Source organism: Carassius auratus, chromosome 2 (genome assembly GCF_003368295.1).
Source record: "Carassius auratus strain Wakin chromosome 2, ASM336829v1, whole genome shotgun sequence".
NCBI lineage: Eukaryota > Metazoa > Chordata > Actinopteri > Cypriniformes > Cyprinidae > Carassius > Carassius auratus.
Genome location: NC_039244.1, coordinates 9,858,131 through 9,870,681, shown reverse-complemented (window position 1 = coordinate 9,870,681; position 12,551 = coordinate 9,858,131). Strand labels below are relative to the sequence as shown.

At 38.7% G+C, this 12,551-nt stretch overlaps 1 protein-coding gene across 2 annotated transcripts in view; it reads right to left on the bottom strand.

Moving 5' to 3' along the window:
• Window positions 1-3,488, bottom strand: part of LOC113115169 (activated CDC42 kinase 1-like) — a 41,031-nt gene extending 37,543 nt beyond the window's left edge. The window contains exon 1 of one of the 2 annotated variants that reach the window (XM_026282554.1): window positions 2,397-3,488. In XM_026282554.1, the coding sequence (XP_026138339.1) occupies window positions 2,397-2,459 (63 nt within the window). In that variant the 5' untranslated portion in view covers window positions 2,460-3,488. The remainder of the gene's footprint in view (window positions 1-2,396) is intronic. The other variant, XM_026282582.1, reaches the window with a different exon arrangement.
• Window positions 3,489-12,551: the final 9,063 nt, after the last annotated feature.

Below are 12,551 nucleotides of genomic sequence, written 5' to 3'. Positions count from 1 at the left end.
TTCACTTAAGGCCTTAAGCTACTTTGCTAAGATGGGTACAGTTTTTTTCCAACTTGAATTATTGTCTGGCTGCCATGGTTTATTTTTTTCTGCTGGCTAGACTGGCTACCTCACATACGTGTAGGCTTACAGGCCTTAAAATACTCAGCTAAGTTTTAAGTTAAATGTTCTTAGTGACTTGAATTATTCGATTTTTTGGAGAAGCCATGGTACTACTATGTTTACTTACCTGGCGGCTGGACTGGCTACATCTTGTTCAGTGTCAAGCTAAAAAGCTGTCAAAGAAACTGTTGCACAGGCCACTTGCACTTTAACTCTCCATTGTTAATTGCAAATTGCAATGATGCACTTTATTTACTTTTCAAAGGCTTCAATAAATGGAACTAATTTTCTCAACACATCTTTGATTAATTTTGTCCAGCATTTATTTTGCAAGCTGTCTAATGTTTTTTGAGTTTTCATTTCAATTAATTCAATCCAAGTAAATGAAACACACACATGATGTCACCAAATTCACTCTGTCCCCTTTAAATCTATCAGAAAATGATGTACACGTATCGAATTATTTAGAATTGTATCGAATAATATCGAATTGTATCGTTGGCTGAATACCGTGATATATATTGCATCGTGAGCTGAATAGATACGTGTATGCTATCGTATCGTAAGATTAGTGTATCGCTACAGCCCTAGTGTACGGTATACTGTCCATGTCCGGAAAGGTAATAAAAACATCTTCAAAGAAGTCCATGTGATATCAGAGGGTGAGTTAAAAAATTTTAAAGCATTGAAAATACATTTTGGTCCACAAAATAGCAAAAACTACGACTTTATTCAGCACCAAATTGAACTTAATAGTTTGAAACGGTTCAAGACTCCAATAAGCATTAATCCACAATTGACTTAAGCTGTTAACTTTTTTAATGTGGCTGACACTCCCTCTGAGTTAAAACAAACCAATATCCCGTAGTAATTCATTTATTCAAACAGTACACTGACTGAACTGCTGTGAAGAGAGAATTGAAGATGAACACAGAGCCGAGCCAGATAATGAACGAAAGATTGACTCATTGAATCGTTCTCGAGTCAAGATCCGGTTGCATCGGTTTTCGGATCACCAGTATTGATGTGAAGTTTGGTTCTTTTCAGCGAACCGATTCTTCCTGACAGTTCGATTCAATAAACCGGTTGAAGAAAACAGTTCACCGGTTATTTTGCTCTCGGCGTAATGGCGTCATTGGAGATGATTGCCCTTGATTCAAGCCTTTGGTTTACCCGCGCTCATAACATTAGCACAGAATCAGTTCAGAATCAATCACCAAAAGAATCAGTTCGGTACAGACACGCTGTGTGGCAGTTTGCTTCAAGCTGAATCACACATGCACAGTATCATCAGCTCCTCGGTTCTCGAATCAGACGCGTCCAACAGAAATTGTTCTTGACTTGAGAACGATACAATGTTTCGCTCATTATCTGGCTTGCCTCTGTGTTCATGTACTCATCACAGCAGTTCAGTCAGTGTACTGTTTGAGTACATGAATTACTCCAGGATATTGGTTTGTTTTAACTTTAGAGGGAGTGTCGACCACATTAAAAAAGTTAACAGCTTAAGTCATTTATGGATTAATATTTATTGGAGACGCGAACTGTTTCAAACGATTCAGTTCAATTTGGTGAACTGGTTCAAGAAGATCCGGTTACATCGAGTGATTTGTTTGCGAACAGGATATCACTAAACTGCCGTGAATGCGCTCACAACAGACCCGGAAGAGAAGACAATGCTGAATAAAGTCGAAGTTTTTGCTATTTTTGACAAAAATTTATTTTCGATGCTTCAAAAAATTCTAACTGACCCTCTGATGTCACATGGACTACTTTGAAGGTGTTTTTATTACCTTTCTGGACATGGACAGTATACCGTACACACATTTTCAATGGAGGGGCAGAAAGCTCTCGGACTAAATCTAAAATATCTTAAACTGTTCTGAATATGAACGTAGGTCTAACTGGTTTGGAAAGTCATTAATGACATTATTTTCATTTTTCGGTGAACTAACCCTTTAGTACTAAATAAATGGCAAACAAATGCAAAAACACCTGATTTCTGACAGTGTGTGAGAAAAACAGCTAGACATGATGCTCTCAAGTTATGCATTGTGAAGGTTTCATCTAATGTTAGGGTCAGGCTCGGGTATGGTCTGATGATATCCATGAACACAGCTAAGTTCTGACACGTGTAAAAGCATGATGCGGTTTCACACCAACACAGATGCTGACATGAACCAGCACACATATGTACTCTATGCTCAAGCACGGGTCAGTCTTGAAATTCCCAGCTCTATTCCTCATACTGAAACCTAGCATGTGCTGCACAAGATAATGAAAAACAGACTTACTCTGTACACATGAAAATGAGCAAGAAAAGGAAATGATTTTTTGAGCTTGTCAAAACGACGCATATTGAGTTCTAAGAGAAAATCCACAAAAAAGTCAAGTTCAGACTAATCGTCAGAGATTCTTTTGCTGGAGAACGGGGTTCGAAATAGAGAGACAGCTCCAAAACCTTGAGGGTCTCCTCAGTTGCAAAGTCTCCAGAACTTGTACAGCTGACATACTACATTCCATCGTGAGGCAATCCACATTAATCTCCTTTAACCGAAGCTCAACGCTAGCATGGAGTACTTGTATGTGGGGGACCGTGTGGGGCAAGGCAAAAAAAGACTAGAGAGAGGTCTACCAAAGGGAAATGTTTACTTGGCAGCCTAGTTAGAACATCCCAAGACAAAGCATGCTCTGAAGCAAGTCACAAGTAGTGTGAGGTGATGTCTTTTTGCTGTATGTCTGAAAAAGCTTTCGCAGAATGTAGTGGAGTCATTTTCCTCAGTTGTCCATTCCTCTATCCATCCGCTCAGTCCACCGGCCATCTATTAATAGAACAGTTTCTTCTATTCCCGATTCCCTTGCTCAGATGACGGCCACAGTGGAAGTGATAAGAGAATCAGAAGAGCTGCAATACTTCTGTGGTTTGCCAAGCTAGAAAAGGTTCTGTTTTGGTTTGTTTTTTTGGTCAGTACGTGCATGTTTGTGTCCGAGGGAACGTGTTGTTCTGGTGAAGGAGGAGCGTCTGGCTCTCTCTCCCCGTACTGTGTAACCGTGTAATTCCTGCAACTCACACACAGATGCTGGGGAAGTGCCCCCTTTTCTTTCTTTCCCTCCCTCCCTCTGTCAGCCTGTGGCCGGGACAGAGACTCTATGGTATTCGGATGGAGGAGCATTTGATCATGAGCCAAAAGGTCAGATTTAACTGCGGGGCGGAGAGCTCATTTCCTGTGTTCCTCCCCTATGTTGGGCTCTTAACAAATCCCCCTCCAGGACACCACTATATCCTTTCCTATCTCTGGCTCTCTCCACTTCTTTATTTTATATTCACTCTCTCTCTCCCACTCCAGTCTAAACTCCCACATGACCTGACTTTACTTCTTTATTTGGTTTGCAGCATTTACTTAGTTCCTCTAAAAAATGTATCTGAACCTATTGTAAACAAATGCATATATATATATATATATATATATATATATATATATATATATATATATATATATATATATATATATATATAAATAAAGGGATAGTTCATCCAAAATGATCCATGCTTAACACAAGAACAAACCTTATTGGGTCTTAAGCGTCAAGCAACATTCATCAAGCAGCTTTCATTTACTGAATATTTATTTTTGAATAAAAGATTATAAGTAAATCTGTTCAATATGAGTCTATTAAAGAAACTTGTATTAATCCGCTTCATTCATATGGGCTACTTTTACAATGTTTTAATGAAATCATGAAAGCTTGAAATTAATAAATGGACAAAAAAGATGACACAATATTACAAACATCTTCATTTGTGACAATGTCATATGGGTTTGGAACAGCATGAGGGTAATGATTATTGATTAAATGATTTGAACTCTAACAAAGTGATGGTTGTTCTTTATGTGTGTTTGTGTAGTGACCTGTAGTTACCACGAACAGCTTCGCACATTCAGACCGGAAGAGCCAAGTTCACACTACATCTCCAAATGTAGAACCTCATGGAGAAGACAAACCAAACCTCACTCTCATGTCTGCCTGCAGGATTCAATGATGGTCCATGTCAAAAAATCACAAGTAGTCAAACCTGATTAATGGAATCTGAGACAGCCCCACTCTGTCAAACCCGTATGACATCAGAACTCTGCTAGCGTTTCTTAAAATAAAAGTTTATTTTATTTTTTTATTTTTATTTTTTGTGGTAGTCAGATAGATATTTTTTTTAGGCTGCAGTGCTCTAACAAACCACCAGAGGGAAGCAGCTACACAAAAGTGCTTGAATGACCAGTGGTATTTGAACGACATCCAGTATTGTCCATACTTCAGACCTAAAAGACACTTTACATTTAATCATGAATCCAAAAAATAATTTAAATATGACAAATATAACAACTACATCAAGGACAAGGAAGTGTAAATCCCTGCAAGTGAAAAAAATGGAAAGAAGCTCAGTAAGTGATTCACAACAACTTAACTGAAGGACCACAGCAGTAAGACTGACTCTACTGTTAAAGCTCATCTGGAAAATTCATACAGGCAAAAGACATGCTTGAACATGGCTTAAAAGGCAACACATGCTTCTTTTTAATAACAAATCACACGGTCCTATACTGTACAATTCAGCTTTGTAAGTGATACTGAACATGCAGCTCAATTCTCCAGCACTCAGCTTTAAAGATTCATGAAAAGACATTCATGAAACACATTTGTCTTATAACTTCTGTTCAGTATGTCAAAGAAAAACGGAATATTCCGAGGGAAGTGATTTGGAAGGGATTTGTTTGGACCGAACAATACAGTGAAAGTACTGAATCTATAGTGGCATGGAAAAAGAAAAGTTTGCTTTCAAAGTATTTTGACATTCCATAATTTTGTTCATTCATACTGTGAGTGCTTTGAGTTTTGTGCTTTCATTCACGATCCTGGGCAGTCCCAAACAAACTGCCATCTAATGCACTCATCAAGAAGCCCTGCTTTTTCATTTTTGTGTTATCCTCCCATAAACAACTGCACTGCATGCAGTACTACTAATATATTTGGCTGGTTCATTTCATAATCCGAATGGATGGTTAGTAATTCCTTTTGTGGGAAGCTCCAGATTTTTCTGCATTTCAATTTGCATTCTCTTTCTCACAGAATATATTCAACACAAAGAGCGATAAAAGACAGAAAAGTGGACAGGGTAATAATCCAGGGTGATAAATTAAGCGATAACGGTAAGCGTATCTAAAAGGAAAGACGGAGAAAAACAGAAGCTGAAAGAAGTGTGGAGTCAGTTTTGTTTCTGCAGGACTAAATCATTATCTGGATTTCTCAAGGGGTGGGTGAGGTTATAGTGCTAAATGTGAGAATTTGAAATGCCACCAACCACAAAGAAATGGTGTTCTCACACACACACACACACACACATACACACACACACACACACACACACACACACACACACACACACACACTTACCTAGCCTAAACAAGTATTAACAAATACCCTAAAGCCAGAGATGAGATGATTCACAGAACCCCAGGCTGTCATGCAAAGGTCTACAGACTTCTCTAAAAACATTCATTAAGTATATTTACATGCATTTAAAAAAGATTGATTTCAATAGAACTAAAATGATTTGTCTTTTTAAAATGCTGTGTAAACACTTTTGTCTAACTGAAATCATACCAGTGTGCGATACTTCTTATTATTGACCATTTTTGCGGAGTTGTCAAGGCAAGGTTCCCACTAAGAGAGCTTTTTGGGAATAATTGTCACATGATCCTTCAGAAATCATTCTAATATGTTGATTTGGAGCTCAAGAGAAATTCCTTATAATTTTAAGTTGTGTGGACTAATATATTATTGGCCACTGTGATAATTTTTTTCAAATTTTAATCAAATTTTAATAAAAAAACTTTGATTAATTAAAAGTTCTATAAAGCAATATTAATTTGAAATATAGAAATATACTCCATACTTGGCTGAATGAATGTCATTTAAAAAACAAAACAAAGGGGAAGTCATGGCCTAGTGGTTAGAGAGTATGACTCCTAACCCTAGGATTGTGGGTTCAAAGTCCCGGGCCGGCAATATCACGACTTAGGTGCCCTTGAGCAAGGCACCGAACCCCCAACTGCTCCCCGGGCGCCGCAGCATAAATGGCTGACCACTACAACGTGTGTGTGTTCACTGCTGTGTGTGTGCACTTTGGATGGGTTAAAATGCAGGGCACAAATTCTGAGCATTTGGCTGAATGAATGTCACTTAAAATCTGCTTGTGATCCTGTGAACAAGTCATCAATTTGCGTAATTATTTAATAAAAGTAATTACTTTAAAAATAAATAAATTAATTAATTAATTAATTAAAACCTACTGATCGCAGATTTCTGAACAGTAGCCTAGTTTACACACATCACATGTCATAGCAAGCATAGTTGAGCATAGGGCTGGATAATAAGGTGTTTCATACGAATGTATCTCTGAAGAGAAAGGTCTGTCTTCATAAAACTTTTGATGGCATTTTCATTTTATCTGATAAAGTAGATTTCATAAGCGGAGCTTCTTTGATTACAGTCCTTACTGGAGAAACCACTTGTTTTACCGCTCTCACAGCGCCTCCTTCTGGCAGACAATCACTTTGCATTTTCAATAAGTCCGTCTCCAGCAACATGTTTCCCTTTCAAGGGAACTTCAAACTGCATCCTCTAGGGGGTGCTATGGGGAACACCTCGTCGTTACCCGTGTCTGAAACATACATTGAAAGAGCGATCTTTCTCTGTATATCATGGCGACTACTAGCAAGCGTTTAGACAATGTGTGCATCCGTGTCGGCATTATTTGACACCCGATGACACATGCGATCTTTGCATAAGATTAAATCTGCCGTCAATGGATGTAATGCGCGAAATCAGCTATGAGAGGATGCCCCCTGTAGAAAAAGAAAAAAAAACTTTTCAGTATTTTCGTTGAGACAGTGATCGAGAAGTTCAGGGAGACGAAGGTGCACTCTGCTGCTTTCAGATCCTTCGTTTCCACGAAGGTCCAGGTCTGAGCCCAAACAGCATAGGGGTCCTGGCCTGTCTCGATCTGAGGATCAAAGACGGGCAAAGTAGGCTAGTGTCATGACTCGTGCTCCTCCCCCACTTGCGGGCAAGGGTAAGAGGAATCGTGTGTGATGAGGAGGTAAGCAGAACCTAAGGGATGTGACCCAGACGAGACAGCGTTCTCGTCCGAATCAGAGTGATACAGGAGGAATCTACTCGTTCCCTTTAGGGATTTTTAACTTCTGTTTTTATCCTCCCCTTCCTAATTCCCCTGTTACCTATAATGTTTTTGGCTGGTTCTATGTTCATAGCAACCACCCTACTGAGGGTCTGGACTAAAAGGAGGAGCCCCTTGAGTGGGGCTCCAGCGTAGGAGGGTGGGGGAGTATGTAACCCTCTCTGTATATACTTATGTGTATTAAATTGCTAAATTGCTAGCGATAGCCGTATCCTTTTAAAAGGAAACTTTCCTGATTCCACGCTTTCAGCTCTACCCCAGGCAGACGCCCTAACAATTAAGTTGGGTATGCAGCTTAGGCCTTTGGCTGTAAGGGGTACTGTCACAGACAGCCATCTAAATGTCCCAGGGGCAACTCCTGTGGAAATGGTAGAGTTGGTACTTAGTGCTCACCATGATTCTGGCCTGCACTCCCTTCAGCATGGCGGCATGGGTATACTGTTCCCCATAGCGCCCCCTGGAGGATGCAGTTCAAAGTTCCCTTGAAAGGGAACGTCTCAGGTTACGAATGTAACCATGGTTCCCTAAGTTCCCTGGCCAACAAGTTGGTGTTTTTTCAATGTATGCTTCAGACACAGGTTATAACGAGGTGTTCCCCATAACGTCCCCTAGAGGATGCAGTTACATTCGTAACCAGAGACGTTTTGTTGTCCTCAGAGCACTTTTCATATTCTTCATAATGGCTAAAGCACATTTGTTTCAATCTATAAGAATAATCAGCCTACACTACATGTCAAAAGTTTTTGAACAGTAAGATTTTTTTTTTAAGAATTATCTTCTGCTCACCACGCCTTTATTTATTTTAACCAAAGTACAACAAAAAAAAAAGTAAAAAATTAATAAATGCATGTAAAAAAATAACTGGTAGATAGAAATTAATATTTTTATTTAGCAAAGATAGAAATTAATATTTTTATTTAGCAAAGATGCTTTAATTGATCAAAAATCAAATATTAAAGACATATATAATGTATAACAGAAATGAGTCGAACCAGACAAATTAAAATTCTATCAAAGCTGTATGCATTGAAACACGAGAGCCGAATTCCTCAGGAAGTCATAAATCAGTTCTAGTGCCACAAGTACCAAGCAAGATGACCAACCAACTTGTTCACACAACAGCTTTCAACATGAACACCACTAGAGCAATTATTTACAATTTCAATTCGAAGAAGAGATTGTCAAATTTGTTGTTCATAATTGAAATGCAACGCTGGACATCACATGAAAACCCATGAGAGTACTGCACAAGTCCCATTGACTCCCCCCCACCACACCTAGCAGAACCAGACTGAAATTCCTAAGGGGGGGGAGGGCTTTAAACCTCTGTCTTCACAGAAAAGTCCTTTGCCAGAGAATGGCAAAGAAACTTCTTTTGTACAAATATATGGACCAGAATGAACTCAAAAAGACTTATAAATAAATCATTCCATTGCTTAACTCCATATTCATTTATGTGTAACCCACACATTTGACTATCATGTATAATCACTTATTGTGTATGTCTTTTGATAACTATAGGATACATAGTCATGTCTAGTATTGATATAATTGAATTTTCTTGCTTGATATTGTCCTGACAATCATTTATTTGTAAAATATATCATAATTGTGTTATAGGAATCATGTCCAAAATTAGACCCTGCCAGAGCAGGAACATTCGGACCACATGCTTGGTAAGATAAACATATGATTTATGATACCCCCGAGCCAATACAATATCTGATTGGTCAAGACAACATTTGAGGTGTGGCCAACAGGCCAGTTTAAATACCTAGGACATCGTAAAATATTTGCTTTTAGTTCTAGCATTGCTAGTGCTAGTGCTATCAGTCATGCCTTGCTTTTAGTCTGTTTTTAGTCTCCAGCTATGCTGCTGCTATTAGCCATGTTGAGTAGTCATCACTGTTCTTTGAGCGTGGTTCCAGCGTGCCTGCCTGCTGCTACTTAGCCACGATGAGAAGGAACACAACCTTGTCTCGTCAAACTTTATTTCTTTTCTTTTCCGTTTGAGAGTTTCGTGTTCTGAGTTAAGTTTTGTAACGTCGACCTCATCTGCGCGTTTGAACTTCAACCAGCGCACACGACTCTGCACTTTCAGCCAACGCCCAACAACCACGGGCTTCCCAAGACATCACTTCAGCCACTACTGAACTTCCAGCCAATCAGCGACACCGGGATACCCCTTTCAACGGGAGTCCCTTTCACAGCAAACGAAGGCAATGTATTCCCAGATATTTGTTGTGCTGGTGTATCTAATATAATTTTAACCCCATTGAGGAACTCAATGCGAGGGCTAATTACGTGATTGATGGTTGTTCGTGTCTATGCAATTTAACGTATTGCTGTAAACTTGGGATTCCATATTTCCATTCTCTTAAACTCATCTTTTCCTAACTTTCGATCTTCCTGCAACTTGTGTGAATGTGTGAGTGCGTGCGTTTATGTGTTAGATTAGTTTATATGTCTTAGATTTATCTAATAAAGCCTTATTCAAATTGAAAAGAGAAGTATCTTGTGTTTTGTGCTTACAAGTTAATGTCTTAAACTGCTGATCTTGTTACTGTGCTAATTGATAGTGTTTCACTATAGTTTGGATATTAATATCCAGCGCAGATTTGATGTTAAACGGCTTGTTCAGTGAATCGCAGGGCGTCTCATTGTTCAGCCGTGAAACAGTGATTCTGTTCAAATTCCCTTTAAATTATTAAATGATTCCCTTTGAGCTAAGTTGACCTGTTTCCCTTACAAATGTTTCAAGATTTCTATTTCATATAAATGCTGTTTAAAAACATGAGAAATCTTACTTTTTAAAACTTTTGACTGGTAGTGTATGTTAAACTATAGTTTGAGATTAAATATATTAATATTAATTAGGTGAGTCTGAGACGGTTATTTGACAACAATTTCACATTTCTTGTTTGTATGAAGTCTAAATACAAATAAAAGGTGAACATTAATTTATTTTTTTAAATAAAATAGTATATGGTTTTATATGAGGTGTCATCGACTTTGTAAATAGACATTTTTCATAACTTTGTATGCACAGACATCTGTTGTTGCCGTTCTTGGCAGTTTTTACAAGGCTTTTTTTAATAGTGTTCATATCGATATCCAAATTATATCGACCGAAATTAAAAAATATATCATAATATAAATTTAGGCCATATTGTCCAGCTCTAGTTGAGCACCACCAAAAGCAAACAGTACCATGTAAATATACATGCTGAATGACAATAACAGTGGAGCACAGCCTGGTTAATGTGTGCAAAGTATGAGGAAATTTAGGTCACCAACCACTATGCTAATAAGAGTACCGCACATCACGTGATGATTCATCCACATGTGGGTTATTATACCACCTTACAGACACACTGACACACTTACAGACTCACATTTCTGGTGGGGTAAACCACCGCTGAACCCCTTGTTCTTACCGTTCTGAGTGAATAAGCGGAGACGTGTAATGGACATTAAAATAAATGTCCACAAGACTTACGATAAATATTTAAAATAAGTAACACTCCAACAAAAATGTTATCAGTTATCTAGATATCCTGTAATACCTCATCATCATCGCAATCACTGTACAGACGTTGGTATTCTGCCGTGTCCCCCATGCTAAGGTCAAACCAAGAGTCCAGCTCCGTTGCTCGTCCGCTATCCAGTTCAAACAGACTGTCCTTCTGCGCACAGGTGAAACCACTGATTGTTGCTCCTCATAACAGGCGGCTGCTTCTTGTTCTCTGATGGCTGGTCAGTGTATATTTGTGTGATGCCACACTATCAGTTAGACAAGTTCATCACATCCCTATACGCATTTCCTAATTCTATTGTGTACCAAAGCAGATTGCAAATCCTCTCTCCCTGAGCTGTTTTTCATTCGGGCTCCTTCATCGGAGACGCTCCATCCCTCCCTCTTTCCCTTTTAAAAACATCTGTGTGCAGTGGGTTTTGTTTTTTGTTTTTTATATATGTGGAGTCCTGATGGCTTGGCCGATGTCATCGGCTAATCCCTTGTTATTGTTGTCATGTTTTCCCCTCTAATTTCTCCCTTTTTTTCCTCTTGTTTTTTAAGCCGAGGCTGCTGGTCTCTGCTGCTATGATGAGTGGCTGTCCCCGACAACGCAGGGGCTACCTCATCAAGTGCACTCACCAGTGAGCAGTGGGCTTGAGGCTCTCAGCCAATCATAATGCTCACCGACTCTGCTTGATGAAGCAGCTTTAATCTGGAAGGCGAGTGCATTGGAGAGAGAGAGAGAAAGAAATATACAGAAAGGGAGAGGCAAAACCCGCAGAGGGAGGTGAAGGGTAGTCTGTTTGCATCCTCCTGTCTCCTGATCTCTCCATACTCTCTCTGAGCAGACTTAATGTGTGGCCAATCTGCTATTTTTCATCCCACCCAACCAGCGGTCTCTCCTGAGCCTGAGAGGAAAAGTCTTAACTAGGATACGAAAACAGCTGCTGTATGTCAGCTAGGGATGGCTATTATTTTAAATACAAGAATCTAACACAACTGTAGCAATACTAAAACTATTATTGAATTATACAAAAAGTGTAATCCTCCTATGAATTTTTTTGTGTGTTTTTTTTGTTTTTGCTGCTATGGTTATTACAATCCATAAACTTTGTAATATGCAGCTAACAGCATTACAAATGTATATTATACAAAAAGCAAGCAAAGAACACATTATATCACTGAAGCTCAGACCCGCCCCCTTACTGACTGAGCTAAAACTCCCATTATAATCAATGAAGCTGACAAGTGACAACACTACACAGTGAAGCTCTTATTTGCATGGTGTTATTTTTTCATAATGAAAAGATTCACTAACATGCGTTGACTAAACTCTTTGAAAACGTATTCACTAGGGGTGTGCACAGATAGTTCAAATGCTAGATCTGCAACAATTATTCGAAAAAACAAAACAGGTTTTTAAGGTTGCTTTGCAGTCCTTTCATGCAGTGGTTTTGCATCTCCCTGATAAATCCTGAGCACACAAACATTTATTTTTTGTTTGCACACATTGTTTAATGTTTTTAAATGGAATTTAAAAAAAAAATCATGTAATGTATAATAATAATAATAATAATAATGTTTGATTAAAAAAAATTATATCTTTCTCATTACCTTAAACACATCTGATTGGCCATTACATTCACTACACAGATGTGCCTGTTGATTGGTTACAAC